At 44.1% G+C, this 26,843-nt stretch overlaps 2 protein-coding genes across 3 annotated transcripts in view; one reads left to right on the top strand and one right to left on the bottom strand.

The window, feature by feature from the left end:
* The first annotated feature begins 1,728 nt into the window (after positions 1-1,728).
* Positions 1,729-23,493, top strand: CTNNB1 (catenin beta 1). The gene is made up of 16 exons (XM_064704841.1): positions 1,729-1,978; positions 15,070-15,130; positions 15,521-15,748; positions 15,888-16,141; positions 16,232-16,470; positions 16,554-16,755; positions 17,093-17,237; positions 17,696-17,799; positions 17,886-18,224; positions 18,491-18,649; positions 19,593-19,712; positions 19,867-20,017; positions 20,107-20,228; positions 21,392-21,452; positions 22,208-22,428; positions 22,720-23,493. Exons 2-15 carry the CDS (start codon positions 15,118-15,120, stop codon positions 22,414-22,416), a joined length of 2,346 nt encoding a protein of 781 aa, XP_064560911.1. The 5' UTR covers positions 1,729-1,978; positions 15,070-15,117; the 3' UTR covers positions 22,417-22,428; positions 22,720-23,493.
* Positions 23,494-24,943: 1,450 nt separating this feature from the next.
* ULK4 (unc-51 like kinase 4) overlaps positions 24,944-26,843 on the bottom strand; it is a 211,559-nt gene continuing 209,659 nt past the window's right edge. For both annotated transcript variants that reach the window (XM_064704836.1, XM_064704838.1), the window contains exon 37: positions 24,944-25,280. In XM_064704836.1, coding sequence (XP_064560906.1) covers positions 25,196-25,280 — 85 coding nt within the window. In that variant the 3' untranslated portion in view covers positions 24,944-25,195. The remainder of the gene's footprint in view (positions 25,281-26,843) is intronic.

Raw genomic sequence — 26,843 nt, 5'->3', positions numbered from 1 at the left:
AAAATAGAATTTTTTTTTCACCACTGCCTTTCTAATGTCATACGAGTAGTGACAGCTAACCCACCCTTGGAACCCCTCTCCTGCACTTGCCCCACTGGATTGTGGCCCCCTTGCCACCCATGCCAGTTCCACCTTGTCTCTTGTACGCAGTCAGCCTTACATTGTCCCCCCAACAAACCTCCAGCTCAGGAGAAATCCCGTTTTAAAAGCTCCAAATTCAAAAGAAAGCAGCTTACGTGAAAATCAAGCAGCACTGTGAAAGAAGTTCCTTTAGTCTAATGCTACCTCTGACTGAATAAATCAATGGGAAAAAACTCCAAATCTTTAATTGCAACTTTCTAAGTAGAAACTTAGAGCCTGTTTAAAACAGTGTGAAAAAAACAGGTATAAAGGTAGTCTGTTTGTGAACCGTGCATCTCCCTGCTGCAAGAACTGCAGAACCTGGAGGCTAGTGGGGGACAGGAGACTGCGAGAAGCAAAACAAGAATTCAATCTCCCACATCGGCCCGTGCCAAAGCAAATGTATATTGCGGGGGGAACAAAATAATATTCATCTTTTGCTCTGGCAACAGATGTTTTCCACAACCACGTTGTATATACGGTCCTTGTTTCATGTGGAGGGAGGTGTGAATGCATTTTTCCCTCCCGGTATGTTAAACACAGACTTTGCCATTGCAAGACGGTGCACGCAAAAAGTCTGTAAAACATTCTGCTGTGCAAGCCCGAGCACGCCGAGAAGAGGCCGCCGCGGACGTGCCTTCACACGCCGCGAAAAATCCTTGTGCAATTCGTATTTTCCTGTTTTTTACGAATCGCTAAAGAAGCGAGGGGAAGGCGGGGAGGAGGAGGTGTTGGGGGGGGGGGGGGGGGGGGGGGAAGTTCCCTTCTCCCATTAAAAAAAAAAAAAAATTGCATAACGAGATACTTTCTTTGGCAACTGCTTCCTGACAAATATTTACAAGGGCAGAGCGGGAGCGCGTTTCCGCCGACGTGAGCGGGGCCCACTGCCACCTTCCCGGGCTCCCCGGGCTCGGGATGAGCGCCGGGCCGGGCTCGGCGGCTGCCCCGTCCCAGCGCCGGGGCCGATTCTCCGCAGCGGCCCGAGCGCCTCCCGGACTTGGCGACGTGGGCGTTTGGGAAGACGGAGTTTCGCTACAGTTGGTGCCGTGCATTTAAAAAAAATAAAAAAAATAAAAAAATTAAAAACCCCAGGCAACGAAACTCCAAAATAAAGGGGGGGAGGGGTGGGGGGTGGAAAGGAGTAGGAGAGAGAGAGGATCACACTTGCCTTTTGCCCCCCACCCCCACGCTTCCCTTCCCAAAGCGGGACCCCGGGCTGATTCCCTGAGTTGCATCACCTCCCCCGCCGCCTCAACACCCCTCAGGGCAGCAGCAACTTCATTCCCAAGCCGGGAACTCTGATCCTTCCCTCCCACCTCCGGAATAAGGTGTCTCCGCCGCGCTCCCCCTGCCCCAGCCTGCCCAGCCCTAGCCTAGCCTGCCCTGCCCAGCCCTGCCCAGCGCCGCCTGGCCCGGCCTTCCCCCTCGCGTGCCGCTTCCCCGCTCCCTGTCTCCCTCCGCCCTGGGAGCCAGGCACTATTTCTCCTCCTCCCTCTGCCTGCCCTGAGCGCCGGGCGCCTATGGAATGCCGCGCGCGGGGCCCGGCCGCGGCGGCAGGATACGCAGCCGGGCCCGGCGCTCGCTATAAGAACCTCCTTGTGAGCGACGCCATTTTAAGCCTCTCGCTCGGTTCGGCGCTGGGAGCAGCGGCGGCGGTGGCGTTCGGGGGATAGAAACACCGCCGCCCCGTACGGTCGCCACCCGGGAGCCAGCGGCGGGGGCACCGCCGTGAGCGAGGAGGAGGAGGCGGCGGCGGGGAGGACGAGGAAGGAAAGACGGACTGGACCGGGATCGCCCGGGCAGCAGCAGCAGCCGCCGCCGGAGCCCGGGGGACCCTTGCGCTCTCCCTTCCTCCAACGTTAGTGCCGCTTTCTCTGGCGGGAACTTGGGGCAAACCCGGGCCGGGCACCCCCGCGGCCGTGAGGGGTCCAGGGTGTGCCCGGCGGGAAGGACGGGGCTGGGGGAGGGGGGGAGCGGGGGTGGGAGAGAGGTGGGGGGGCAGGAAAGGAAGAGAGCGAGGGCTCTTGTTTTTGGGAGGTCCGGACAGCTGCGTGGCTGCAGGAGCGGCAGCTGCAGCTCCCGAGGTGTCTCTTGGGAAGCTCGTCCTGGGGCGAGGGGGTGGCTGCTCTGGGCTACGGGAGAAGGCGAGTCCATGCGCCCGGCTCCGCTCTCGTTTGCGGCAGAGCCCGGAGTACTTTAATGACCCTTTTTATTATTATTTTAGAGGTTCTTTCCCTTCCCTTTATAGGGGAGTACTAAGTCGCCGGTGGGCTGCAGATCCCCTTTGGCGATAGGAGGGCGAAGAGAGCAGGGTACGGGCTTATTTGTACGGAATATAATTAATCACGGTCACTGCAGTCAGCGGGAGATAACTAATCTCCTGCCTTGTGGGGTTTCGCTTTTAGTGGCATTGCATATTTGCTGGAGAGGCTGTGCTGCTGCTTCTGGGTGTCAGCGGAATGAAGCTTCCCCGGAGCTGGGAGCCATCACATGAAGTTTTTTCGCACCCACCGTTTCGGGGTGCTGTGGGGGCTCCCACGCTGCGAGGGGAAGCGCCCGCGGCCGCTCCAGGCTCCCGGAGTGCCGCGTTCCTGAGCTGTGGGGACCAACTCGCGGCTACTCCCTGAACTATGTAGGGCACTCACTTCTCTAGGAACGGTGTGTTGTTTTGTGGTTTGCTGTTTGGTTTTGGGTTAGTTTGTTTTTGTGTAGTTGGGGTTTTTTTTAACAAAGCTTAGTTCATTTCTAATGTGCGTGATTAGCTGCTTCTAGAGCAGCAAGTTTTCTTAAATTTAGCAAAACCTTGCATTTTTCCCTAGTTAAAACTCGATGTAGGACGTTGGACCGTTTTGGTTTTTTTTGTGTCTCTTTCCAAAAACCTTCTCAGAAAATTATCCTAACTGGAAAGAGAGAACAGACTGTGTGAAGGTACCACGGGCAACTTACTTGTGACTTCAGGAATGGCAGTGTTGATCTTTGTAATCAGCTACTTCTTGATCTCTTTCTCATGGAGCAGCCATTGTTCTGACACTCTGTATATTCCAGACATCTGTGGTCCTCCCATCCCCCAAAGTATGCAAGTGGTGAATGGAAAGAGGCTGGGCTGGTATGCTGAGGTCGACGGACGGAAATCAAGGAGGGGTTTTAGTAAAACAGGATCTTTATGTGCTGAGGCTACAGTCAAGGCGAAGACAGAGAAAACTAGCTGAAAGAGTGTCGGGGTTTCCTTGATCTAAGTTCACACACCAGTCAGCAACTTCATAGTTATGATTTTGCTTCTGAATGACAAAACGGTACTACTGCAAGGCTCAAAAAAAAAAAAAAGCCTAAACGGCAAAACTTACTGGTGTGTATTGGCCCAAGTTTAATGTGAGTTTCAATACCTAACAGTCCAGGAACCTAATGTTGATCTTGCACTTTTGATAAAAAGCTGCTGACAGCTGCAGGTATGTGACTGCTGTGTCGTTTGTCTAATGGCTGGTAGTTGCAAATGAGGCTGCTTAGGTATTCAGGCAAGAGTTTAAAGCTCTCTAAATTCAGCTATGCAATTCAAAATTACACTGTCTCATTGTTCTGGGATTGTTCTAAAGAAGTGTTACATTTGTTCATCTGTTAGTGCAGTTATTTTCTATTTGGGTGTAAACTGATATCCAGGGGAATGTTCATTTTCATCTGTATGGTTGATCATTTCACATGGTCTAGGGGAGAAATAAGTAAAAACACCATGTTGGAAAGGATAATGCCATGCACGATAGCCTCTAGGAGCAAGGATTTAGTACAAAGTAAAGCTTGATTGGAAAAATCAGTTCTTCAAATGCTGTGTTACAGCCTTATCAACCCAAGTTTGCTTTTTCTTGCCTAAGCTGTAGATAGAGTGGGCTTTTTGCACCGTTTATGTCTATTCAGGACCCCAGCATTTTGCTCTGACTGTGGTGTGTCAGTGAGTGGCTTACCAAACCTTGGCTGTGAAACCTGCTTGCCCTTCAGACATAATGACTTTTTTTCTGAAACATCTGTTCATCTATAATGACTCTACATCTGAATTAGCATCCTGAAATACCGTGTTCTGAAGAGTTAGACTTGAGGGTTTGGGGATGTTAAGGCAGGAGGTTGGTACTAGTGGTGGTCTGATTTTGCAGTGTTTTCAGGGGTGGAAAGGGAAGTGGAAGGAATGGAGCAGGAAATATGGCTGCTGGAGGCTTCTGTCTCAGAAACTGAAGTCTGAGTGCACTGTCTGAAACTCCTGGATAAGGATGTTTCTGCAGAGTATTGTCTAGTAGGCAGACTGGTGTGCAAATACAGCAGTAATCAAAATCACTTGCCTTAATTCATAGTTAAACTGGTAATGCTGGGCTTGTGGTTACCTTGCAGTTGCCTGCAGCAGAACTTGTTCTGTGACTGTGGTAGCCTGCATACCATGGCAGGAAAATCAGGACTGACCTTGCTTATCTTGAACATCATACTTCACAAAGCCTGATAAAACCTGTGAGAAACTGTGCAGGCAGCTCTTGTGTCCTCAGAAAGTGCACTTGCAAACTCTGAGCCCAGTGCCTTGCTGGCTGGCTGGGTGGGAACCTAGAAATGGTAAACTTGGTAGTAAGTATTGGATGTGTGATTCTTCTCTCTTTAGATAAAATTATTTTTCTGGAAGGGCAGTATTTCTGATTTTCCAGTTAAGCACCGATTGAATTGGCTAGACTTGCCAACATAAGGCAGCCTGACAGTGGTTAACTTTTAATATCCATTTCTGGCTCTTGATTCCAAGGTAAAACTTGCTGTAGTCTGGGATCAGGCTTTAGCCCAGGAGGGTAATTTGTTAAACTGTACTGGCACTGTGTAGCCTGTGCTGCCTCACATGAGAAGAAAGGAGCCAGAGAAGTTATTTCAGTTTCTGGGGCTTTGTGCTTTTCTTTCTTTGCTGACAGGTAACTTCAGGTGCAAGGGAGAGAACTAATGGAAGCATAATTCTGGCATTTCTGTCTGTGTGGAGCACCAGGTAGATGAGGTGAGCAGGTGAAACATACCTGTAGCTCAGCCTGACCTCCTGAGTCTGTTTACTCTGATGTGGAAGCAAATTCATTCCATGCTTTCGTTGCCTTGGGAAGTTTGGTGCACATGTTAGTTTACACCAGAACTTTCTGTTCCTGTTCCAAGTAGACTTTAGGAAATAGTTACATTGGCTGGATTGGTATTGCAGAAGTGAAGTGCTTGCTCTGTTACTTAATACTAACTTAACTCTGGAGCCTTGTTTGAGGACTGATGTAGAAGAGTGAAAGACTTAATCTCATACTCTGTGTTGCTGCATTTAAAAAGCAGTATGAGGTAGCTGGGTTTTGCCAGAGCTGGCAAATGCACGGTGTGTGCTGTACGTGTATTTGCTGGAACCAGCATTTCTGGGCTGACTTACTGTGCTAAATAGTCTTGTATAAATTGGATAAGTTCGCCAACTCTGCAGCAACTGTAGAAAGTAGTTCTGTATTGTCCTGGCAACATTTCAGGTGCCCTCCAGTGGCCAGAAATCTTAACATCCTAAAGGTGCTGCTAAATGCAGCTCCCTTATCAGTTTGCCTAAATTAAGAGTGAGTTGAAGAAACATCATCTAGTGTCAGAATTCATTAGCATGTTTGTTGTTTGAACAGTCCTTTTTAGAGTGTTGGTATGCTTTATTGTAAATACAGAGTTATTCTGACAGACAAGCAAAGACAGCCACTTTCAGATTGATAAGTCCTTTGTCAGTGTAATTATGACTGATCACTGTTTTTCTAAACTGTACAGATTAATGTTTAACATTCAAGTTCAGGGCTGACTGTGTGATTGCAGTCTAAGAAGAAACTGGATTATGGGTAGATACTTCCTCGTTTGGCAGAGAGAGGATTTGCTGAGTTGTTCCTGTGTTGGTGTGGAAGTGAGTGTTTCAAGCCATGCACGAACAGGCTGGAAAGGTATTTCTGTAACAGTGTCTGTTGTTAGGGAGGCACATGATTGGGTTAAATGACTGCAGAACCATTGTCTTTTTGATACACAAAACCATGTGGGCAGGGCAACTTGAGGGTTGGCAGTGGTTTTGTCCCTCAGCTTTGAGTGTTAAATGAGATGTGGCATAATATTTGTCTGAATTGTAATATGTTGCCTCTAAATGATCAGAATGGCAACTTTTTTTTTTTTTTTGTATGTGACTAGGTAAGACTAAAGAATGAATTTTGATCCTGTCTACTGCCAGCTCTCTACTACAGTCACCTTACTCAGTGATAAGTACGGGTACATGGACCAAAAGCTGTAAACCACTGCATATTTATTACTTGAGTCCTGCTGGCAGACTAAACCTTGGATAGAAACACTGGCTCATCCCTAACCAAGGAAGATGGGAGTGTGCATAATGTACATATCTGTGTCTTGCAAATAAAAGGTGGGAGCTCTCTAAGCTGTGATAATAAAACTCTCCATGTTTTGACCAGCCATGAGGATACTCAAACTTAATGAGTGCTGCACAAAGCCCTAGTAGGAAGTGTGTGCCAGTGACCCAAAGATCCCAAATCCATTGCTGAACAGAAGTGATTAGTAACTGTTTTGTTTGTGGTGCTGATACTTAGTTAGTCAAAATAATTAAGACATGAGAGTATTTGGGTTGATAATCTTGTTATGACTTAATGCAAATTCATAAACTTGAAGCTGTCATACCAATCCTCTAATACTGAACTGCAAACTGCTGTCAGGGGATTGATATGTACATTATGTGAGGAAGTTCATTACTTCTGTTCTCAAGTTGGATGTGTAACACCAGAGTTACATTTGAAGCAGTTTTTACATCATAACGTTTAAGATCATGATCAGCTCCTGTCTTGGACAGTCAGGAGGATACTTAAGTGCTTGAGGTCTATTTTGCCAACTAATAAAGTGAAAGTTTTTGCTAATGCTGTGTTATACTTGCTGATGAAAAGCTCTCTTAAATTATTACTTTCAAACATGACCTGCTGATTTGTCAGCTTGAACACAGCTGGTGCTTATAGCTCTTAGAAGCAACCCGAAGTTTCTAGAAAGGACAAATAAATACCTAGGACAGAGAGTGTTTTGTTTGCAGATCCTGTTAGAAGCTCCTGGTATAGTGGTCTATGATTTTGTATGTAAAGGATTGGGTTGACAGACCTCTTGTAACTCCTGAATGTCCTCTGGGTAAAGGGTGAAATAACTGTGCTGTCGATTCAAACACTTAATTTCTGAAGGGACAAGGTCCAGTACTGTGAAATTTCAGCTCCTGCAGTATGATTTTAATTAAGAGTATGTGACTGTGAAGAGGTGCTTTCTTTGCATTGCATAGGGTGCCCAGCCATGTGCCTCTGGCCAGCATCAAGCAAAATTATGTAGGGGACTGCTGATAAGAAATTATGGTAGTAGGTAAACTTCAACCATTTAGAAGTTATGAGTTTAAAAGTCCATTTAGACATATCTGTGTGTCCCATCAGTCTGTAATTCCACCGCAGTTGCTCTAGAATGTCTGTCCTAAAGAGTGAAGTACTGTGCATCTCCTTCCTTTCAAAAGGAAAACGTTTATATGATATTGCCAGCCTCATGTTTGCAGAGGCTTCCTAGCTGGTTCTACAGTTTCAAAGTTCATCTTCTGGCATGGTAGTGCAGATTGGTGCCAGGATGAACTTTTATTTCTTTTTTAGTAACTTTCCTGATGTGCTTGTTCTGAATTCTCTTCCAAGTTCTCATCATTTTGTACTTTAGTTATCTGAGGTATTTGTTGGCTGACAGTTCCTCTCAGACCACTGTTAGCTCTTGCTTTATGGAGAATTCTAATGGGTGGTTTTTAAAAGGGTACTTAAACCTTAGTGCCTGTGAAGACCCTGATGAATTGCACAAGCTGTTTGTGCCTTCATGCTGTGTTAGCTGCTCTGAGCACAGCACAGGGCTGCAGCTGGAAGTGCAATCTCTGACCTCCACTTCTGATACCTTTTGTTACCTGAACTGTCAGTCCATGCAAAGTTGCTCTTCAGCAGTTGATTAAAACTACCCACATTCTGGGTGGCTTTCTGTACTTGAGGTGAGCAAAACAAAATGTGGCTCTTGCTATGCTTATGTTACAGTCTCAAGTGCACTTGAAACTTTATGGTTGTTGAACATTGCAAGCTAGGCAGAGGTATGATTCTTTACTTGCCTGCTTTCTCTTGTAGGAGGAAAGATAAAACAGGTGAGTCCTGTTGTATCAGAACACTCTGTAGTGCTCCAGAGGGGCAGACTGGAACTTTACAGCTGTTGTAAAGTTCTTGTGGCCCCTTTCCCTCCTCTGTCACATTTACTTAAGACTCTCTTGACTCCAAAACAAGCCTAGAGTTTTTTGGAACTTGTAACTTAAGTCTTTCCTTCACTAGACATTTTTGAGGAACACGTTCTGTATTTAAATACTAACCCAGTGTTTTAGTCAAGGCTACCGGACTGCCTGCATTACAGTTCCATCAAGCAGTTGTAATCAACTTGGGAGAAGTATAGCAAGAAGGAAATATTTACATGTTATTTGCTTTAGCCAATGGGTATGTGAATAGAAACTCTGTATGCTCTTGGTCTTACGTTGCTCATATAATGTGTTGCCTCTCTATTTTCAGTTATTTTGTGTGTGGCATGAAGTGAACTCTTTTTTTAAAAATAAAAAACCTTACAAAGGCTAGTATAGGAAGGTTTTTCTGCCTTTGTTAAAGAAAGGAATTTTTAGATAATTTCTAAGGCAGAAGACAAAGGCTGAGAAGCCAGGACAATTGATGTAATAACAGTCTGGGATGCCTGGAGGAAAAAGGACATAATGAATTGGAAATGAAGTGGCAAAGAAGAATGGCTGAAATAGAGGTGACTTGCAGTGAGCGTTGGCAGATCAGCACCCCTCTCCCACTTTAAATCTGTGGGTTATCTGAGCTAGTTTGTTGCCTCTTCCAGCAAGTCTTAAAGATGCTGAAGGCTGAGAAATTGGAACCTTTTAACCATTGAGGTCAGTAAAGCAGATATTCAGATTTCTTAATTTCCTGAAGTTTGTTAGGAAAAACAAACCTTAGACTTTCAGTCTTAATAATAAGAGAATTTAAAGACCATTTTAACACTATTGCATGTTCTGGGTTCAGACTCTAATTTATTATGATATGATCAGCTAAATCTAAGATAGCAGGTATTGCTGTTTGCAAGGCATCTTCTGACTTTCTGCAGGCATCAGTAGAATGTGTTGGCTGAAGTATTCCTGCTTGGATAAATTTGAGCTGGATGGATTACACAGGATACCGAGTTTATCACTGGAAAGAAGAGAAATACTTCACTAAGCAAGAATAGCTTAGTGGCAGGAGGGAGTGATGCTAACTAACAAATGTTGCTTGGAGCAGCAACCAGGGCAGTTTTGCCACAAGGTATCGTTAATAAATGAGTTTGTTCAGTTGCAGTCTAGGATCAGTAAGATGGATTTCAGTGTGTGGCATTCAGGTCAAGATTACTGGTAGCTCTTAGTTTTCAGTGGAACTTCTGAAAGAGTGCAAGTTGCTACATCTTGGCACAACACTTAAATGTAGTAATACTGCTTCATCTCTTGCCATGGCACTTCTTCTGAAGTAGTAATGAAGGCTATAGATGAATGTTTCCACTGTGTAACCAAAACCAAAAAAAGGTAGAAAAGTTTTAAAGCTGTGAAAGCCTATAGGTTTTTTTTCCTATTAGTGGAATAAGACTGCATGGTTTGACTTTTTTCCTTTTGGTATTACATACTGTCCAAGTTTCTTCCACTAAAGATGTTTTGTCATAAGCCACCTGAAGACATTTTTACATAGTATTAAAAATCACCCTGTTAGAAGCAGAAGGTATACTGACATTAATATAAAATATGTGAAGTTTTATATTCCTGTTCCTAGTACTGATAATAAGATAAACCTTAATTTTTCTCTCTCTAAAAATATCCAAGTGGTGCATTGCTTTGTTTAATGTGATAATTTGCAGCCCATAATCATTATTCAGGAGCACTTTGCAGTGAGTTTCATAGTAGTTTTTGTCCATTCAAGTCCTTAAAGCACTGGTGTGCAGAAGTCAGTGTTGGTGGGTGACTCGTTTCCCAATAGTCAAGGCCTTCTAATACTTGCACATAACTAACTTCAAAATAATCTACACTCACTGTATGTGGCTGTTTCTTTTAGAGGGGACAGGGTGGCTGAGGACTGCAGATGCTGCTATTGGGGACAGAATATGGGAATGCTCTTCAGTATTTGTTTACTGGATATGGAAATACATTCCAGGAAAACTGTTGTTTGTAATCCCCTGTGGTATCTTTGTACAAGAAAAATAAATCTTTTAAAAATGCAATTTTCAGAGTGAAATTCAAGCACATTCTGTATCTATTTTCAAATAAAGTATCTTCTATTATTTTTTTTTTCAAAAAGTTGCAAACCTCAGCTGTCATTCCTACCATGAACGTCTAACATTCCTTAAAACACACAGCACCAAAACTGTCCTTCCAGGAATTCTTACCAATCTTACAGAAGCATCTGGTACGTGAAGGACCTCCAAAATTACCCACAAAGGTACTTTTACCAGAGCTCAATACAGCCAGATAAAAACTCAGTTTTCCTTAGAACCTGTGGGTGGATATTGGAGGAGAGAACTTTATCCACATTTGGATAAGGAATAATTACAAGTTTACAGCGATTCGACTCACGTCTTCATGAGACAAAGATCAGTAGCAGTTGGTCTGTCTGTTGTGTGTTTGTATCTGGGGCTTAGGTTAGACCAAAAACTGCTTAGAGACAGTTCAGCCACTCCTGCCTAAAGTGCCTTTATACCATGAAAGCTTTTTCCCTGATGTTTCCACTGTCAGTATTGTCTTGCTTGAATAATTCCTCCTCCCCCACATTTTGTTTTCTAGAAAACAGGCTAACAACTTCCAGGGGAAGATTAAAAAGGGTTGTTTTGTTTTGATTTGTTTTTTAATTCCTTAATTGAATGTATTTTTCAAGTTCCCAACTTGAAAACTAAGGTTAATTAGGAAGCTTCTGCTACATTAAGAACTGAAATACAAGGACTTAGGTCATAGAAATGAGTGCTCTCTGCTGTTACCAGCTGTGGAGCTGCTGTTGCCTGTATATTTTGGCTATGGGCTTTTGTTAAGCAGATACACAGGCAACGTCATTGGCAAGCAGCAAAGACCTGTTATAAAATCAGACCCAAAGGATGCTTTCAGTAACAGCTTGGGAATGGTTGCAGTGACTTCAGAGCACTTGGAGAAAAACAGTTTTTCAGTACAGGTGCTTCTCTTCCCTTGTGTGTAGGTGATACACATTGTTAACTGGTGTGACTGTCAGAAGATGATCAGCTTGTTCTGTGTAAGCAAATGGATCATTCAGAACTCATGGGGAGTTTAAAGGTGCAGTTGCTTGGCCTGTCCCAGGTGAGAGAGAGACAAAGAAAAAGAGCAGGATAACATGGTCAGGCAGGGTGTTTGTGTGTAACAGTTCGTGGTGTTTGCATGGATCAGTCTGGGTTTCTTGTGCAAGTTTTAGTAATACTGCTCTCAAACAAAGCATTTATGGCAGACTTGCAGACTTTGACTTGCTTTAAAAAGAACTGTTTAGCAGATCAGTCAGGTGTAATTTGAGTCAGTCTTAAAGAAGAGAATTGTACAGATTTCAGAACTATTGTAGACAACTGTTCTCCAGAATCAGAAATTAATATCTAATAAAAACACATGATCAGAAATAATGCCTAATACTTCTTTCATTCCTTTTGAAAATCAAGAAAATTGAATTGTCTTCTGTAGTAGATTGAAATTATTAGCTTGTGTGCCTTCTAAGCTTGCAGATGCCACATAATCCAGCCTAGTGCAAGGTCTTGAATTGCTCTTCACCTGAGTTGTTTAATACATAGTCTAAAAAACCCTAACCTTCATTTAAACCCAAAGCTGGTGATGCTTGCTAAGCAAGTGCATGGTCTCATGGGGCAGGAGGAGCTTTTTGAGACAAGTCCCTTAACTGCTAGCAGCACATTCATGTGAACTGGCTAACGTGATATTTATCAGAATTCCCACTTCTGAGTGCCTGCTAGCCTTCAAAAATTGTGAAGCTTGCAGCCCTACTGAAGTTTGTTTGTAAAGTATACTGAGGCCTTCTGTCTCTTCCTGATGGTTGAGATGTGTGTGGCTGACCTTGTACTGATCCATTTTGTCAAGAAAATGAGCAGCACAAGTGTTTGTAGCGAGCCTGGTGGTGTCACTCCCTTTGTTAATGTGTTGGTTCACCTTGAGAGTGACAAACAGGAAGACAAAGCCAGCAGCTTGCCTGGACTCAGTTTACCCCTTTGTAAAGTTTAAAAAGAATGTGAAGGAAAAGATGAGAGAATGTTTAACTGCAGAAAACCCAAAACCAAACCCTGGCTACTTTTGTTTGGCACTTACTTTGAACATTTAGGATTATACCCAATTCCCTATCTAAATAACAATTTAAAAATCTACCAGGAATTCCTGGGGGGCTGCAGGTGTGTGAAATACAGTTCAGGATGTTGGAACTTGCAGATGCAACTAGCAGGCTGATCAAGGGTCAGCATTCCAAAGACTGAATGTCACTGGAATGCATTTCTGAACACTTCATATTCTTCATTGCTGTTTTGTAGATGTTCTTCAGTGTTGTTTTGGAACAATGCTGCTGTTCAGTGGCTACTCTGGTCTGTTGGATTTTACCTGATGGTAGAGCTGCTCTTCTGATCTCTTCAGGCTGCAGAAATTGAAACAGCAGTTTCAGAGTGCAGGTGCTATAGGCCAGTTGCCTTCATTGATGCAGAATTCAGCAGTGGAGAAAACTATAAATGTTCTTCCCAAGCCCCTTATTGTGTATGGAAATCTCAGGTGGTAGTAAATGTCTCAAAGCATAGTCACTGCTCTTAACATAGTAGTTGATGAAACAGTCAACTTCAAAACCAGTTTGGTGATCCTTTTTTTAGCATAGTCCCGATGGAGGAGATGGGAAAGTTTATGGTAAAAATAAATCTTTTTTGTGCTAAGCATATTGGAAGTTTCATATAGCAGCTAGAACATGCCAAATTTTTTATTGGAAGTGTCAATCTGACTTAGAGTGTGGACTGCAGGGAGCAAAGATACAAATTTCACTGTTAGTGCTATTCCCTTTCTGTTTGGAAGGTGTTAATGGAACTCACAGAGTAATGCAGAAGACCTGCAAAGAGCTACCAAGCTTTTGTATAGGCACTTTCTCAACTTAGCTACTTATTAGAATTTTTTAATCAGTGGTGAACTGACAGTGAGACTTAAGTTTTTCTTTGCCACTACCACTCTCAAACTCCTAACAGCATGTTGGAAGAATCCATGGGTAAGGGCCTGGAAGAAGTGTGTGTATTTTCAGCACATCCTCCATGCCCACTGTCAAGGGCAGACTCTGAGCTGGCCAGTCTTTTCCAGGCTGTGGAGAAGGACCAGTTTAGAGTTTCCAGCTGCACAGCAGGATGCTTATTGTATGTTGTGTAATGTCTTATATCAGCTTAATGCTGTTTATCTGCTGCAGATGCAGATCTACTGCCCATTTTAAAAGAGGCAGGGAAGGGTTGCTGCCAGAAGTTGTGGGAGTGCAGTCAGGACAAACAGCACTGGCATTTGTGCAGCCAAGCAACAAGATTGCTCCGGAGCTGCCGGAGTATCTTGCAGCTGGCTCAGAGTTCGTGAAATATGTTTGTCCCACCTACCCTGTGAGACTTTTAAAACTGCAGGCCTGCCCTCTGTTTAATTATGATTTTCTAAAAGGTGCTCCTGAAGGAAACTCTTAAACTGGGAAATCTGTCTTTACACAAATCCAGCCAAGTCAGGTGGACTTTGTTCTCCTGGCGCAGCGCTGCAGACCTGTCCTCTCAGGGGTTAGTGCACTGCCTTTACTTCATTGTGCAGGAATGTTTGGATCAGCACAGCTCTAACACCTAACAGCACAGTGAAAGCTGATTGCTGCAAGAGATGGTTTTGCTCCCTGCACAAGCTCCCACTACAAATGTCTCTGCTTGGCTGGCTCCCAGATTAGGCTGTCACCAGCTCTGTGTCTGTGCTGGAATCAGTGGGAGACTGTGGGGGGAAGGGGAGCAAATGAAATAAAAGTGACCTGTTGTGGAGCTGTAGCCTTTCTAGGTTAGTGAAGAGACAGGTACAGATTTATGGTGCAAATACTTCCAAACTGCTTGGTGATATGGAATGGAGATTCATAGTGAAGATTTATGTAGGGCATTTGATCATATTTCAGCTTCCTTGCCCCCAGTTATCTTGGTTTTCTGTGCAAACAATAAAAGTGTGTTCTACTGAAGGACAGATTTTTTGGGTTTTTTTAATAAGGCTGGTTCAATCTTTAGTTTTAACTTCAAGGAAGAGTTTTTTTGTAGGAAGACACCTTTATTCTTATGGCACAGGGAGGGAATAAAGGAGAAAGTGCAGTTACGATTCTTTAGGTAGTCTTTGTGCAACTTGCCTTACATCATCATTTCAGCTTTCCCCATGAAAATTCATGTAGCCCTGTATCAGACAGTTTTTCTAATATCTTCTAAGTAGTTTATCTCTGAGGGAAATGAGGAAGTGTGACATTGAGCCATTGTCTTTGTGGCATTTCCAAAGTCTGGAATTTAATGTCTGGACTTCATCTTATGCAAAGATAGAGGAGTGAAAAATAGCTCTGTCATGGTCAGTCTTCAGTTCTTGTTCTCTTGTAGCTCTGAGAGAATATCTTACACATAACCTGACAGAAGTCTGGGTGATACATTGAGTTCTTTTGCATGTCTGTCCATGGAGGTTTGCTAATTAGCATTGGAGTATATTCACTGTAGTAATGAAATGGCAAGATGTGCCAAGTCTTAGTTTGCAATTCCAGTGTAGAAATTCACATTTCTAATGTGAAATCGTGTCTTACTAGCTCTGATTACTGTTTAATAAGTTCTAACCTTGCTTTTTTTTAGGATCTCTGAAAGGGTGCAAGGAAGAGTTCTGGGAGCATAACAAGGAACATGGCAACTCAAGGTACATAGTGCATTACAATTTCTGTTACTAGAATCTAGAAGACTCCTTATCCCTCTCTTTTTAACTTTTCAAAGTCATTTAGGTTGAATAACATCTGCTCTATTACAGTAATTAATACCTTACACTGGAAATCAAACCTTCAGACAAGTTTGTTGTAAGGTCAGGACAGCCACAATAGCAGTGATTGTTCTGCCTGTTCCTCAGGTTTCCATGTCTGCCTTGGTTCAACATATAGTCTCAGTTTGAAGTTGCTGCTCACCTGCAGTGCTGGGTTGAGGAAGTTGTTTATAACAGCTTATTTTAATTTAAAATCTCTGTCATCTCTTGTAGGATTAATACATGCTGGAGCAATTGAACTAAACTTAATTGTTCACCAATGATTTCTTACAGCTGACTTGATGGAGCTGGATATGGCAATGGAGCCAGACAGAAAAGCAGCAGTCAGTCACTGGCAGCAGCAATCATATCTGGACTCTGGTATCCATTCTGGGGCCACAACAACTGCTCCCTCCTTGAGTGGCAAGGGAAATCCTGAAGAAGAAGATGTGGACACAACACAAGTGCTGTATGAGTGGGAACAGGGATTCTCTCAGTCCTTCACCCAGGAGCAAGTTGCAGGTAAGGCCTTTTCTGTTAAACCGTTTTGCTTGGACCAGCAGTTTAATAATACAGAAACCTAACTACTCAATTACTGCCAATCTGGATGATGAGCTTTTTATCCCTAGTTTGAGATTATGGTGACTTGCCTTGTTTTCAGATATTGATGGCCAGTATGCAATGACTAGAGCTCAGAGGGTGCGTGCAGCTATGTTCCCTGAAACCCTGGATGAAGGAATGCAGATCCCATCCACACAGTTTGATGCAGCTCATCCAACCAACGTGCAGCGCCTGGCTGAGCCATCCCAGATGTTAAAACATGCTGTTGTTAATTTGATAAACTACCAAGATGATGCTGAACTTGCAACTCGTGCAATCCCAGAACTGACCAAACTGTTGAATGATGAGGACCAGGTAAGTATTTTCTTTGCTTGGGTGAAGCTTGCTTTTGGGGCACCTTCAATGACCTTAAAACTAAAAGCTTTATTCAAACACTTGTGTTAGGTGGTGGTGAACAAGGCTGCAGTTATGGTTCATCAGCTGTCCAAGAAGGAAGCGTCTCGCCACGCCATTATGAGATCTCCTCAGATGGTGTCTGCCATCGTACGTACCATGCAAAACACAAACGATGTGGAGACGGCCCGGTGTACTGCAGGGACTCTACACAACCTCTCACATCACCGTGAAGGCTTGCTGGCAATCTTCAAATCAGGAGGCATCCCTGCTTTGGTTAAAATGCTGGGGTATGTGCGCTACTGAGGCGGTGCTTGTGTTTTGCAGTTGGGTCTGCTAGGACAGGTACTCATGAGGATTTTCCCTTCTTCAGGTCTCCCGTGGACTCTGTGCTGTTCTATGCCATTACAACTCTTCACAACCTCCTGTTACATCAGGAAGGAGCCAAGATGGCTGTCCGTCTCGCTGGTGGGCTGCAGAAAATGGTGGCCTTGCTCAACAAGACAAACGTCAAATTCTTGGCCATCACAACAGACTGCCTTCAGATTTTAGCATATGGCAATCAAGAAAGTAAGGTAGGTGCCTCTGGTGCTGAAGTAGTTAAAATGAGCAAGCTTGTGATGAATGGCCTGACAGTTCTTGTGTACTGACCTCCTGACTCTGAATCTTCAGCCACATGCCACTGGCTTTTGCCAGTCATTCCTGACCTTGCAAGAGGGGAGGAATACAGGAATTATCTTGCAGAAATGCTGCTGTGCTTATAAGTGAGACTGTAAAACTTACAGTCCACATAAGCAGATGGGAATGTTTTTTTAGGGAACTGTAACCACGAGGGGTGTAAGCCAGCAACATTTACTACCTGCTGACATGTGTAGGAAGTGACAGACAAATATTATTTTTGCTGTCTTTCAGCTGATAATTCTGGCAAGTGGCGGACCCCAGGCTTTAGTAAACATAATGAGGACCTATACTTATGAGAAACTATTGTGGACCACAAGTAGGGTGCTGAAGGTGTTGTCAGTCTGCTCCAGCAACAAACCTGCTATTGTTGAGGCTGGTAAGTACATTGTACTCATTTTAACTTAAAAATCTACATAGTTCATTCCACCAAAAACAGGAACTGCCAGCATCAAAAAATGAACTTGGGTTGGTCCTTAAGTCCATAACCAGGTTTGGAGGCCTTTAGTATGCAGAAGTATTAAAGGGTGGCTGTTTTTAGTAACTCCACTGTGTTGTTAACTATTAGTGGATGAGTGTTGTCAGGATGCATCCCTGAGAATATGCACACACTTAAAAAGGCCCAGTGTCACGCAGGGAATTTCAGGGGGTTGTTATTTTCATATGAAGAAGGACTAGGGCCCCAGCCATATTGTGATATTGACAAGAAGGATCCAAAAGCTTGTGAGGTTTTGCACTTAGATGTCAAGGAAGAGAAGGACTTGACTGCTCATGAGGTGAGCATCAGAGTATGGTGTAAAATCTGAGTAATGGTGTCAAATCTGTACCATCTTCCAGGTGGGATGCAAGCTTTGGGGCTCCACCTCACAGATCCAAGCCAGCGTCTTGTCCAGAACTGTCTCTGGACTCTGAGAAATCTGTCAGATGCTGCAACAAAGCAGGTAAAGGGCTTGTCTAAAGGGATCAAGAGCAAATGTCAACGTAGTGAAAAAAAAGACTTAAGTTTTTCTCCCCTCTTTTTCTGCAGGAGGGCATGGAAGGCCTTCTAGGAACTCTAGTTCAGCTTTTAGGATCAGATGATATTAACGTTGTGACTTGTGCCGCTGGCATCCTTTCTAACCTTACCTGCAACAATTACAAGAACAAGATGATGGTGTGCCAGGTTGGTGGCATCGAGGCTCTGGTGCGCACAGTCCTCCGGGCTGGGGACAGGGAAGACATCACGGAACCTGCGATCTGTGCGCTCCGTCACCTCACCAGCAGACACCAAGAAGCAGAGATGGCTCAAAATGCAGTTCGTCTCCATTACGGGCTCCCAGTGGTGGTAAAGCTGTTGCACCCACCCTCACACTGGCCTTTGATCAAGGTAAACAATGGTTAAAAGCTGCCAGAGCTGAAACTGAAAACTGTTGCTCTTTAAAATGTAACTTTAAAAGTGAAAAATTCTTTGTTCCCACGTTGGGATACAATGTGTTGGGGATACAATTTGTCTGCTGGAGAAGTTGCTCCACTTGAGCAACTTAGTGTATACTCTTAGAGATTTAAACATTTGAGATTAACTGATTAAAAGAAGTCACTAAAGCAAGCACACCTCTCCTGCTCTCTTACTCCTCACCTGCTCCTTACCTGCAGGCTACTGTTGGCTTGATCCGCAACCTGGCCCTGTGTCCTGCAAACCACGCCCCGCTGCGTGAACAAGGTGCTATCCCAAGGCTAGTGCAGTTGCTGGTTAGAGCACACCAGGATACCCAGCGACGCACTTCCATGGGCGGGACACAACAGCAGTTTGTGGTGAGTGCCCTCCCTGACACTGCACCTCTCAAAGTTCTCTCCAGCTCCTCATTGTCAGTGCATCTCAGTCCTGTAGTGCTTGTGCTAAAGAACTGTTTGCTCCCATTTGGTCTAGGTTGCATTATCATCTGTGTGCTGGTAGCTCTGTCTTGGCAGACCTGAGATTTTTCTTAAATCAGGATGCCCAAACAAATCTTGGTTCTTATTTTAATAACCTCTTGAGCATTTAATTCCAAATGTTAGAGCTCACAGAAATTCTAGTACTGCCTACTCTGGCAAGGCAAATAATTTTCTACCAGGAAACCAGAAGTTCCTCCTCCTTCTCAGAAGAATGGGTTTAAGAATGCTGTCACAGCTTATTGCATATTTGCAAGGGTGCTGAGACCTGTAAAGGTACTGAGAAGTTGTGCAGGCTCCATAATTGTTATTTCTTTGGCTTCCAGGTCAGTGTGTGACAAGATCAATCTCAATTGGATTTTTTTTTATCCTGTTAAACATATTAACAAAGCAGGGGTTTGCTTAGCACAGCAAATGGAAGCAGCATCTCCTAGTACAACAGTGTAGTAAATTCATGCAGAGGAAGGAAGGGACCTCTTTGCTTCTGGTAACTGCTATTTCCAGCTTAGTAACTGCGGGGCTAATCCAGGTTGTAGAACAAGAGATGGTGTTATCAGAGGGGAAGGTCATTATAAAAGCCACTGAGGCATCCCACTGGGATGCTTCACTACTGAATTTGGGTGGGTGCACTGGGCTGATGTAGCAGGGATGTTAAGTTTGAAGGCCTGTGCTTAGGGGAAGAGGGTAAATGCAGGGGATGAGTTAAATTATTAGTTGAAACTGCTGGTTCCAACTGCTTTGTACTGCTGGTTCACTTTTTGATAGTCACTTAAGAAGAGAGTATGCAATATCTCAAATTCAAAATTTGCCTTTTCTCCCTAACCAGGAGGGCGTGCGTATGGAAGAAATTGTCGAGGGCTGCACTGGAGCCCTGCACATTCTTGCACGTGATGTTCATAATCGAATCGTAATCAGGGGTCTAAATACCATTCCACTATTTGTGCAGGTAAGTGAGAGCTCAGGACAGCACTATAATACCTATTAGGAAAAGAAATAAAACAGCTCTTGTTGCACTTCCTGGGTAGAGCTGCTAAGTCAGAGTGTGCTGAAGAGCTCGTTTCAAGTGGAAGAGCTAAAAGAAGCCTTGTGTTTGGTTGCAGTTGTTGTACTCTCCCATCGAGAATATCCAGAGAGTAGCTGCTGGTGTACTTTGTGAACTGGCTCAAGACAAGGAGGCAGCTGAAGCAATCGAAGCTGAAGGTGCAACTGCTCCTTTAACAGAACTGCTTCATTCTAGGAATGAGGGTGTTGGTAAGTGAACTTAAGACTGGTTTCATACTTGCGTTAGAAGAGCTGGTAGAAGTCTTGACCTCTGCTAAAATCACTCTTCCTTTCGGCAGCAACCTACGCAGCTGCAGTGCTGTTCAGAATGTCTGAGGACAAACCACAGGACTACAAGAAGCGACTTTCTGTTGAGTTGACAAGCTCCCTGTTCCGGACCGAGCCAATGGCTTGGAACGAGGTGAGTTCTGTGATGTGTTAGAACTTCTGTGTTCTGCCTCCTTCACCAGTGAAGTGTAGATGCCATCAGTGATGCAGGCCCACCTTTAGACAGCTGTGTGGTGGCTGTACCTTCTTTACTCGCTTTCTGTGTTCAGGTGCAGTGAACCTGTGGTAAGCAGCCTTCAAGCTGCTTTTTCCCTGGCAGACAGGAAGAGTCTGTTCTCTGCTGCTGCTGCTGAAGAGTGTAATGCTCATTATGCTTGCTAGTGTGCAAAGCTGGCTGTATACAAGAACTTTGTACTTTTCTGTGTTGCTTGTCAAAACCTGATGAACTCTGGATGTAAAAATAGAAACATGAGTGATATGAGGGAAGCATAAATATAAAACATATCCTGTGAGGCTTCTATCAAGCCAACAATGCAGGATTAGTAATCTTGGGCTGGGAATTCAGCTTGTCCTGAGACTTGAGATTTCAGACTTGAATACGTTTGCAGGCTCATTATCACACATGGCATTTTTTCATTTTTAATGGACTACACAGTAAATCAAAGTCTGTGTGCATGGGATACAGGGAAGGCTTCACTCATTCTTTGTCTTCCCACAATTCTTAAGATTCATGAGTCTAGCTTGTCTTGTCTGGCATGTATCTACTACACAAGGGACAGTAGCCTTTAATTTGTACTATTTCAGTGCTTTTCTGTTTTCCTAAAACCTGTATGTACCACAAGAATGGATGGGGGGGGAAGCTAAAATGGAATATCTCTTTGAGACTGGAATTAGACAATTGCTCTGCAGGCAGGCAATTACTTCTGTAATTGAACAAATGGAAGAGGTTCCTTCAGAACTCTTTAAAGCTCTGTTGCTGGTTTGGGAATATCTGACTTGCAGGATCTGCACAGGTGTACCTGAGGAATGTTCCTAGACCTTCCTCATGTTTTTCACTCCAGACAGAACCCTCCTTCCAGTAGATCTATGGATTCCTAAATCTGGCTATTACATGTTGGATGCAGATACTTAACTAAAAAGGCATTTCATGTTGACAGCAGGGCTGCAGTGCTCACTGCAGAGCAGTTGTTCAAAGGGATTTAGGGCAAGCTTTACAGCTTTTTAAACTCAGAACTACTGGTGCTGGCTGAAAGAGCCGATGTTAAAACTGTTTTGTAATTCTTTGTGTACACACAGACAGCGGATCTCGGACTGGATATCGGTGCCCAGGGAGAGCCTCTTGGATACCGCCCAGATGGTACGTGTCTTCTGTTCCCCCTGACTAAACTTTCAATTGGATGAAGTCAAGTCATAGGTTTTAAAGGAGAACTGCAAATGAGTGAAGAGTGAATTTACTCTTCAGCAAGGTATTGCAAACTGACAGGCAGATGGGGAACTGCCAGTTCAAATAACCCGTTTCTGCAACACCACTGGCAGCACTGAAATGGGAGCCGTATGAACATGCAAAACCAGTGTCTCTTGTCTGAGTCCTGTGGGAACACCTCCTGCTGAGCTGTTGTTTCCAGAAATCTTTTCCATTCCTTACAAATGGACTTGACAATTCCAATAGTGCAGTTTTTCTTTAAAACAACAAAGCTGGTATTGAATGCGTTAGTCTGTGAGTGTCTATAGATTTGAACACAAGCCTATCCCTAAGGATTCTGAACTATTTTTGACTAGTCTTTCAGAAGCAAGTCTACAGTCTTGGAGCCTGGTTTTGCTGCAGTATTGTTGAATTTTAGTACTGTTGATTGTGCAGACTAATGGCTTGGCTGGAATCTGCTCGTGCTTCTGACTGCAGTGTGCTTTGTCTGCAGAATCCTACTGGAAGGCTTTTCCGAACAATGGAATAGCTGTTAAGGGCAGGCACCAGATTGTGTTGAACTTGGCTGAACTAGAAAACAATTAGATGGCTACACGATCTCCTCACACACTGATACTTGCAGCTTCTGATGCATCTAACATCTGTTAACATTATGCTTTTTTTCCCTCTGCCACCTTTAACTTTCTTAGATCCTAGCTACCGTTCTTTCCACTCTGGCGGATACGGTCAGGATGCCTTGGGTATGGACCCTATGATGGAACATGAAATGGGTGGCCACCACCCTGGTGCTGACTACCCAGTTGATGGTCTGCCAGATCTTGGCCATGCCCAGGACCTTATGGATGGGCTGCCTCCAGGTGACAGTAATCAGTTGGCCTGGTTCGATACTGACCTGTAAATCATCCTTTAGGTAAGAAGCTCCAACCTTGAATTTAAAACCAAAACAAAAAGAGAAAAACAGCTGACTGGACTGAGGACTTGGTTGGCAGGGAGGGATTGGCTCGACTGGGTCCTAGTGTGCAACAATAATAAATAAATTCGCTGGAAACACACAGTGAGCACACTCCAAACTGACTTCTGCCGTGAAGTGTGGAAGTAATTAACTGTAACGTCTTGTGCACCGGCTTCATGCAGTCTTGATGTGTTACGACAGCCCTTTACAACTCAGGAGCACTGACACCTGTGTTTTTTCTCTTTGCAGCTGTATCATCTGAGTGAACTTGCATTGATTGGCCTGTAGAGTTGCTGAGAGGGCTCGAGGGGTGGGCTAGTATCTCAGAAAGTGCCTGACACACTAACCAAGCTGAGTTTCCTATGGGAACAATTGAAGTAAACTTTTTGTTCTGGTCCTTTTTGGTCGAGGAGTAATAATACAAATGGATTTTGGGAGTGATTCAAGAAACGAAGAATGCACAAGAATGAATTGCAAGATGGAATTTATCAAACCCTAGCCTTGCTTGTTAAAAATTTATTATTTTTTTTAAATCTCTGTAATGGTACTGACCTTGCTTGCTTTGGAAGTAGCCTTTCTTTTTGCAGTAATTGTTGTTAGTTTTTTTTAAAGTCTCTCGTAGTATTAAGTTATAGTGAATATGCTACAGCAGTTTCTAATTTTTAAGGATTGAGTAAAGGTGTAGAACACTAATTCATAATCGCTCTAACTGTATTCTGAATAAAGTGTAACATTGTGTAGCCTTTTTGTATAAAAAACTAGACAAATAGAAATGGTCCAATTAGTTTCCTTTTTAATATGCTTAAAATAAGCAGGTGGATCTATTTCATGTTTTTGATCAAAAACTTTATCTGGGATATGTCTGGGTAGGGGCCAGTAAAAACTGTTTATTTGGAACCTTGTATTGGACAGTTTACCAGTTGCCTTTTATCCCAAAGTTATTGTAGCCTGCTGTGATACAGATGCTTCATGAGAAAAATGCAGTTATAAAATGGTTCAAAATTAAAGTAAACTTTTAATTCATTCTGTGTCAAATTATTTCAGATCACAAAATATATTTGTGTGTTAAGAAATAGTCCTGGACTTGCACAACCACTTTAGTGGAGGGAGACAAGAATAGTTTTCCTCTTGGATCCCATTCTGGCATAGTTACCCTTCATAGCCTGGAGGTTTCCTGCACCAGTCTGCCCCTACAGGGTCCTTAGCGTGGGGCAGGCATAGCCAGATGTGAGGCAACTCCACTGGTGCCAGGCCTGCCAGCCCCACGTCTCAGGGCTTCACCGAGGGTGAGCAGCCTCAGCTCCCCTCAGCACTAAGGGACAGGGAAAGATCCTTTGCCCACGAGCTCTCAGCTGGTTCAAAGCCCTTCTCAGGTGTCCTCGGTGTTCAGCTGCTGTGCAAGACAAGACCTGTGTGTGACTGGCTTCCCTTGAGGCAGCACCTGTGTGACTGCAAGGGGACAAAGTGGTTGTGAGGCTGCCGGCTCAGCCGCAGGCTGCACGTGTGCACGGCGCAGCTGTCACCAGCTCTGGGAGCAGCACTCCAGGCACATCCACTGCAGGCAGCAGTTTGCCAGCAGGAGATCAGAGCAGGCTTTGCTGCAGAGGCTCCTGGCTCAAGATGCTGAGAGCTGAAGGGAGCCACACCAGCCTTCTTCCCCTTCTGCTGCAGAGGGAGAGGGCTCACACAAGGAATTCAGCTTTGTTCCTTTGACTCTTACTGTAAAACACTACCCCAAATAATAGCCAGCACTTCACTCTTCCCTTTTTCTAGTAACTCCAGCTGAAAGATGGCAGTATTTGAAGCAGTGTAAGAAAACAATTCCTGTAAGACAGAAGGTGAAATCTGTTTGCATGGGGCTGTTTGCTTGCATCCACATAACTCTGGGTAACGGGGCTGTCAGAGCAGGGGTGTAGCAGCAGCTGTCACAGGCACCTGTGCTTGGTGGGTGCACTGACAAACTGACAGACATCAGCCACAGCACATGTGGAGAAGAATTTAACTCTACACACACTGAGGACCTTTTCTAGGGTACCAGCTTTTACTGGGGGTTTGACAGCCAGGGTCATCACCACACCTGTTCTCAACTGCAGCCAGGAGCGTTGGCAGCTGAGAACAACACTCCACCCTTGTAGCTTAAGCTGAGCAGTGCTAGACAAAGGAGGGGCTAGCGAGTACAAGGCTGTGAGTAGAAACCTGGCTAACATCTATCCTTACATGCCCTACACACAGGCTCTGTGTGATCACAGTGGTTGGTACTGGTTGCTTGAGACGAACAATATTGTCTGTCTTGATAAAAAGGTATTTTCTAGTGCCAGTCACAAGCATGAGGTGACCCCTTAAGATGAACAGCCAAGGCAGTCACCTGGTCCAAAAGATAAATTAGCATTTCTAACTAGCTTGAAATAGTGAAACGCTTCATATTGTGAAGTAACTCTACTATTCATTTAATTTACACTTTCAAACTATCAAATACTTGAGCTACATCATGTAATGCCAGCAAAGCAAAGTAGTAACCAAGAATTCATCCTTACAAGGATTTAAAAAACAAACTACCCCTTCCCCACCCGAACCAGCTTCCCTCCCTTCCTGAGCCAGCTCGAATTCTGCAAATGCTGCAGCTCAGATTGCTAAATGCTCAGCACATCTGAAGGTGTTCCTGCAGGACCAAGGTGCTGAGCAAGGTACACAACTGGCACATTTCAGAAGGATGGTCAAAAATTGTTCACTTGGGAGTCTTGATATTTTCATGTCCCACCGCTCTCAGAATGTCAAATGCCAAGGAAGCAACAGCACTGTCAACGTCAGAGCTAGAAATTAAAAACAGTAACATTCATTAGATGTCCTCGGGAGAAAAAAAATGTTTTCTTCAAATTCCACATTTGCCTTTACCTATGCTAGAAAATTCTGAGTAGCCATAAACTGCACTCTCCACCTGCTTTTCTCTTAAGCAGTAACATTTAACCAGTGATTCTGCCCTGCAGCACATCTTGAGTAGAAATGAATCTCAGCTCCAACTCCCAGTAACTTCTACCTCACTCAACCTCCTCTGCGAAAAAAGGCAGACAGAATTTATCACACACCCCATGACTCCTCACATGCACAAATCCAGTTTGGCAGAAAGATGTATTTTCACACACACGCAGAGCCCTCTGCCTGCAGTGCTGCTCTGCACAGGCAGGCACTTCCATTCCAGGTGTTGCCCACCTCCTGCAAGGAGGAGCCACCAACCACAGCCCCTCCAACCACAGCCCTGCACTGGGGCCCTTTGCTTCCTCACCTGAGGTTTTAGTATATATATTTTGCCTAATTTTTTCTTCTGGAAACATGTTTCTTTCCTAGCATTGGAACAGAGGCTCTAACACATTACTCCTAGTCCACAGAATCCTGCCTTTTTAGGTTTTTTTAAGGTTTTTATGGACTCCCATCCCTCATCTCTAGCTTAAAAAGCACATCAGCAGATCAATCTGCAACTTCCTTTATTGCTGCTAATGACAATATCTACTGGTACTCCACACTTTGGGAACACAGAGCTAACCAGAAAATCCAAATGATCAGTTCACATTACATAAGCCAATGCTGTAATATGCAGCAGTTTAAATCAGTTATCTGAAACAAATTCATCTTATCAACTTCCTTTACTGAAAAATAAATGTCCATGATCCCTCATTTTAAAGCATGGATTAGATTCCAGGTCATTACTAAGCAAAATGGGTTGGTCATGTCATTGTTAAAACTGCCTGTTCCCACGAGCTCAGGAAGCATCACTGAGACAGAGTTTGGCAATCCATAGCTGCTACAGGGTGGCAGGGGAGCTCTGAAAGCAGCTTTCAATCCAACCAGCACCCTTCTCTTAGCACTCAACTGCTTGGCTGGACACACTTCCCTTCTGACACACAGGGAGAGGGAGAAATTAGAAACCTGTCTGTAAGAAATGAGCAAAGCAAAAATACTCCTCAATTCAAACCAGTGGCAATATGTGCGTGGAAGGGCCTGGGAGTTTAGACTATCCCGAGGATGTCTCAGATCCAGGACCTCAGCTGTAGCTGCCTCTAAAATATTTCCAGTTCTGCAGGAGATACAGAGAGGCTCCTTAACCAGGTTCAAAGCACAGGTGAGGAGACCGAGTTTATCAGGTCACAAGGAATATTTTGGGAAAAATGCCACATAAGGAAATGTGAGGAGAAGGTAGAATATCTATACCTTCCATAAATAAATGTCCATTCAGCTAAGTCTGACAAAGCTTCCTAACTCCAGGCTTCCTCTGCCTGCCTGTTGCCAATTTATGCATGTCTGAGCCCATCATAGCCCCAAGAACCAGGCTCAGTCCCTCTCAGTCTCCTCTGGAGGCAAATGGATAGGGACATGTGTTC

This window comes from Zonotrichia leucophrys, chromosome 2 (genome assembly GCF_028769735.1).
Source record: "Zonotrichia leucophrys gambelii isolate GWCS_2022_RI chromosome 2, RI_Zleu_2.0, whole genome shotgun sequence".
In the NCBI taxonomy this organism is placed as follows: domain Eukaryota; kingdom Metazoa; phylum Chordata; class Aves; order Passeriformes; family Passerellidae; genus Zonotrichia; species Zonotrichia leucophrys.
This window is presented reverse-complemented; position numbering and strand designations above follow the sequence as displayed.

Bases quoted from the DNA above. Each gene is read 5' to 3' on its own strand.
- CTNNB1 (XM_064704841.1), top strand. The intron at 15,749-15,887 runs GTAAGGCCTTTT...CCTTGTTTTCAG, and splicing joins CACCCAGGAGCAAGTTGCAG to ATATTGATGGCCAGTATGCA. The intron at 16,142-16,231 runs GTAAGTATTTTC...CACTTGTGTTAG, and splicing joins TGTTGAATGATGAGGACCAG to GTGGTGGTGAACAAGGCTGC.